A 5060-nucleotide genomic window follows, 5' to 3' on the forward strand; every position below is an offset into this window, starting at 1 on the left:
TGAAATTGAATCGTTTTAAAAGCACAAAAACAGAGCACAGCAAGCAGAAGACACAGGGAGGAAGCAGGAGGGGAACGGAGCAGCTGGAGAGCGCAAGGCAGGGTAACGAAAGAGAGGTTGGAAGAGTACACAACCGAGGCCCATAACCTATTAAAGGTATATGTCCAGTACAGTGTAATGTGTGTGGACAAGGCGATTGTCACAGAGGTATCCAACCAGTCGAAGTGTACACGAGAACATGGATTGAAGCAAGGCGAAGGAACAAGACAGAACAAGACAGAAGGAGGGAAGTGGAACGACCGAGGTCAAGAAGGAAAATGGTACCGATCCAGGGAGATCGCTCCCATTTATAGCAGGTGGAAACACACACACACAGTGGAGACAGAGAATGGACTATCACACTGAAGACAGGTGGAAGCGATATCAGCAATCTGTTGGGACCAACAGATGCCACAACAAGATGATACACCAAGATGGTACAGCAAGATGTTACACAACAAGGTGGGACAACATCAAGTACCAGAGGACACACAACGTGGTAAAGTATACCGTCTCAGATTGTGCCTCTAATACGCTCGCACGCCTGGTACGCTGGTCCCGGCCGCGCCTTCAGGTCTCAAATCACCTGCACCGCACTCAGCAATACGCTTTTTCGAAACGCAATCATCAAGGCTCTCAAAGAGCACCCTATTCCCAACGTCAAGCCTCCACAGTCCAGCACTCTGCAACGACTTGCCGAGCACCTGCATGAAAAGCACTGGACACGATTCCCGAATGCCAAGTCAATTAAACAGATTCGATCGATTGGGGCCGCTAAGCTCAAGCCGTTTCATGAACAAACCTGGTTCGTCTTCGAACGCGTCAATGAGGAGATCCGGTATGACCCGCCGAGTAACGCAGCCTTGGCTACGCCTCGTCTGCGAACCGGCGCACGTAGACGCGCCAGTTCCCGCGCTCCTGCAAATGGTGAGCCTGCGTCATCAACGACATCCCCTTCTGAACCCATCACCGGCCCAGGGTCCTCCGCTAATGTGGAGGACAGCGCTGAGACATCAGATCCACCATTGCACCCTGAAGCAACATCAGACATCATGCCCTCATCACAACCGCAGCCGTCACCACAACAGCAACAACAGCAGCCACTCCATGATGGTGCTCAAGCTGAGCCCGAGCCTGGGGACGCTTCCCCCATGCAGCTTCTGTAGGTACTCGCCTTCAAGAAGATGACCTTGCTTGGCTTAAAATGGTCTCATTTTCCAGTCACAACGCATGCTCACCTGTTCACAATCTTGCCTCTATTTGTATGTCTTCACGAATTGCAGGATGGCCTTTCACGAGCACCAAGTGCAGACCAATCGAACCCTTGACTTTGAGCTATGCCACCATGCCCGGTTACCATGTGCGGGCAGCTATCGCACCCCGCTGGCCTCCCTGTATCTGCTGGAGGGCGCACAAATACTCTACTGGAACCCCCTCGTGGCACCGACACCACTAAATTGTCACGAATGTGGTACCCAGCTATCAGCCTTGCCAGCATCGTGTCCTCGGAGTGCCAACTGGTCCAAGTTGTTCCCCATCGAACACGAGGGCGCAGAGCCACGATTTGCCTCCTTTCGCGTCGTTCGCTGCCCAAACGATGATTGTGCCCTGCGCTTGAAGAAGAAAGGGCAAAAGTCTGCCCAATCCTTTCACTCCGGCCTGGAAGCCGTGCTCGAGGCCATGCCTACCTCATTGGCATCCATGTTTGAGCTCCACATCGGCTCGCGCAACCCAAAGGCATTCTATAGCATGCCATTCTACACCCGCGTCTTTGAGTCGCTTTGTGGAAGTACCACCTTGCTCTCGTTAGAGGAGGAGTGCAATCGGCAAGCCAGCGTGCGAATGACTTTGCTTGACACATGCTATTGCTCCCACGTGCTCGAATTTCGGAAGCGCGCCGTCCAAGTCACCGATATAGCTGATGTCAATATCCCAGGGCTGCCATCCAAACGCCCTTTTCCGAAGCCTCGTGAAGTGGTGGCAAATCTCAAGGTGGAGCCTCTCGCGGCAGTGCACGAACGTTGGAAAGACGACAAAAACCACTATCAGATGTTCACCAGTACTTATCGGCGGACGCTTGGGCGGCTTCGTACAACCTTGGGCGACCAGATCATGCCTCAGCTTCTACAAAGCAGTGCAATCATGCTGGCCTCTTCAGCAGATGTGCTGGCCATGGATCACACCTTCAAGCTCTTGAAACATGTTCGTGGCACGGGCTACAACGCTGTCGCCACAATCCGGAGCAACACATCAGGGGCAGCACTAGCTGTGATGGTACCCACCACTGCAATCGGTCACCTTTCTCATACTTTGAGCGGCATATCACACCTGCAACAGGCACTTTCAAAAAAGGCGTTGCAGCAACTGAAAGTCAAAATCGACTCGGAAACCGTCCTTTTCGAGCACTTGAACGCTGATGAGCGTTTTGCCTTTGAGCTCCTTGCTCACTACGGCATCACGCAATCTTCAAAAGAAGGCCGTTTGTCGTGGAGGCCATCGGCGCCGCAGGATTGGATTGAACAACTCGCCGCGCCAGACAGCCAAGCCATCTACGTGGACAATTGCTGTACCGTGCGCGAACAATTACTCGCTGCTCTGCCTTCTTTGGCCCGACAGTTTCAAACCCCTCAAGACGCGCGACAATATGAGCCAGTGAGCAGCCGAATTGTGCACATCAGAGTCTTGGAGAGCGAACGCCTGCGCACTGCCTCTGGAGCATCGCCAGAAGCTCGGGACGAGGCTGGCCAAGAAACTACTCAAATGCCAGCAGAAGAGTCGACTAGCATGACAGACGAAACCGACTCGGAGGATCAATTCCTCGCCAGTCAAGCTGGCTCACGTTCCTTCCGTAAAACGAGCAAAGCATTCACACCTGCACTGGCTTTCCGGCATTCTGCAGAGTGGGCCCCCCCTACACAATTTTATGGAGGCGAGAAAGAATATGAGACGCTGTATGCAATTCTGAACGAGCCCTTTGTCATTGACGCGTATGGTGACACACAGAGCAATGGCTTGGTGGCATTGACCATCGCAGGCCGCCTGCCTGAAAATCATGGCAATGTCGTCGTTGTTCTAGACACATTTGGGGTGGCATCCAAGGATTTCGAGGCCATTCCCATTCTCAAGGCAATCAAGGCAGCTGCGCAGGACCCGCAGTCTCGCATCTTCAGCTGTCGCACTGCCCGAACGGCAGACCTGATGGCACAAGTGGAAGTGAGCTTCCGACACCTCCAAAAAGCCGATGAGCTGGCTATGGCGAAGCTCAAATTGGTGCGCCCTGCAAACACGAACCACAAGGCGTGGATCAGAAAGCTGGCCAATGCCGCGCTTGAGCAGCTGTTTGGCTCCTCGCATTTACAACTGCCATATTCTCGTGACTTTGACAGGCAAGAGTCTGACCACCTCAGCGTAGCACGACGCCGTGCCTTGGCAGCGAAAGCGACCCTGCACCACATCATCGCCCATGTGGCAAGCGAAGGCTCAGTGCAGCTTGATGTGGATGACATCAAAACCCGGCTTGATCAGCAACAAAATGAGGATGACCGCGCCCCACCACAACAAATGATGGCTTCTTCAGGTGTCTTGTTGGATGTCTTTCATGTGGTACGTACCTTTAACTGTGTGGGCCACACTTCCTCTTCACTTTGGCACATGCTCAGTCAATGGTCAAAATCTTGTTGAGGCTCGCAGATGGACCGCCTATCTCGCACGCTGTCCTCGCGGCATCGCTATTTCAGAGCCGCAAACGCTCTGCTTAGCCCCGTCTTCTTCCAGACAGATCCACTGACGGCTTCAAAATATCAAGAGTGGTTGCAGAACAGTCAAGAGATGGACAACGAAAGCACCCTGCGATTTGCTTGTCAGGTCAGCAACTGTTGCCACTCCTTGCCTGAAGACGCATGCTGTGCCGTCGTTCGAGCCAATCTCATCAATTATTTTTGCATGGTCCCTCACAGACTGGGAGCAGCTCAGGAGCCGTTGTGCGCAAGCTGCGAGGGCCTGTCGATCTGTCGAACCGCTTACTGGGCTGGGCAGAATGGGTTAATGCCTGTCCTGAAGACAAGAATCAGAGCTTGGTTGAGCCGTGGAGTGAAAGTGGTGGCTTGAACAAGTGCGTCGAGGATATTATTGATGCTCACGTCAAGACGGGTTGCCTATCTGACCCAGATGTACTGTTGGAAAAGTTGTACCGGAAGCTGCCTGAGACGGCTTCCAAGCGCCCTCGCTTCAGGTGCGCGCGAGGCTCAAGTGGCAACGAAAGTCTTCATCAACGCCTGGCCGCAGCCATTCCCATTGGCACACGTGATCCAAGTGCAGCCGGGGCACTCGTCGCTGTCCTTTTTCGCATCGCCTATGATGCTGGTATCGAAGCAGGCCTGTACACGAATGAGGGCCATCACTACGTTGCTCTCAGCGCACGACGCAACGAAATTTATCGCAGGTTATTCAAGGATCAACCGGACCCAGCACGTCTTCCACCCTGGGATGTCACCATGCCCGTGCCCCTGGAGCTTTTCCACCCTATGCAGCCAACTCTTGGAGCTACAACAGGTCTGTAATTTCTCGTGGCCCCTCATCATCTCCACGCGCGTACTGCCCTGCCCTTTGTAATCCTAGCTGTACGCAGGTGAATTGAAGCGCTGCACAACATCGGGATTTACAGACAAGCTTCACATTTTGTATTTGCGCCGCTTAAAAAAACGTCATCCTCGCCGGTCTGTTCGGTGGCTCACGCATCGTATGAACCATGTTTTTCTCCCGCTCGGTGCACATTACTTTGCAATAGATCAAGTCAAGGACGTAAATTTGGGCATAGATCAACAGGAGTATGAGATGGCAATGCAGCAATTCCAGGACACTTGTTCCAGGATTGCTGATGCAAGATTGCGACGCAATGGCGAGTCGCCGCAGCAACCCATGCCCGTGCCACGTACGCCGGTCTCGCACGCGGAGGCGTCGTGCCAATCGGCAGCTGCACATTCAAAAGACAACCATCGTTCAGGTTGTCTCGGGTGTGGATG

At 53.4% G+C, this 5060-nt stretch overlaps 1 protein-coding gene across 1 annotated transcript in view; it reads left to right on the forward strand.

Annotated features, from left to right (window-relative positions):
- MONBRDRAFT_5500 (uncharacterized protein) overlaps window positions 1–5060 on the forward strand; it is a gene marked incomplete at both ends in the record, with an annotated part of 9316 nt that overhangs the window by 417 nt on the left and 3839 nt on the right. The window contains 4 exons of the mRNA XM_001742433.1: window positions 641–1201; window positions 1323–3642; window positions 3996–4590; window positions 4826–4969. Of these exons, the coding sequence (XP_001742485.1) occupies window positions 641–1201; window positions 1323–3642; window positions 3996–4590; window positions 4826–4969 (3620 nt within the window). The remainder of the gene's footprint in view (window positions 1–640; window positions 1202–1322; window positions 3643–3995; window positions 4591–4825; window positions 4970–5060) is intronic.

Source organism: Monosiga brevicollis, genomic scaffold (assembly GCF_000002865.3).
Source record: "Monosiga brevicollis MX1 MONBRscaffold_2 genomic scaffold, whole genome shotgun sequence".
Taxonomy (NCBI): Eukaryota; class Choanoflagellata; order Craspedida; family Salpingoecidae; genus Monosiga; species Monosiga brevicollis.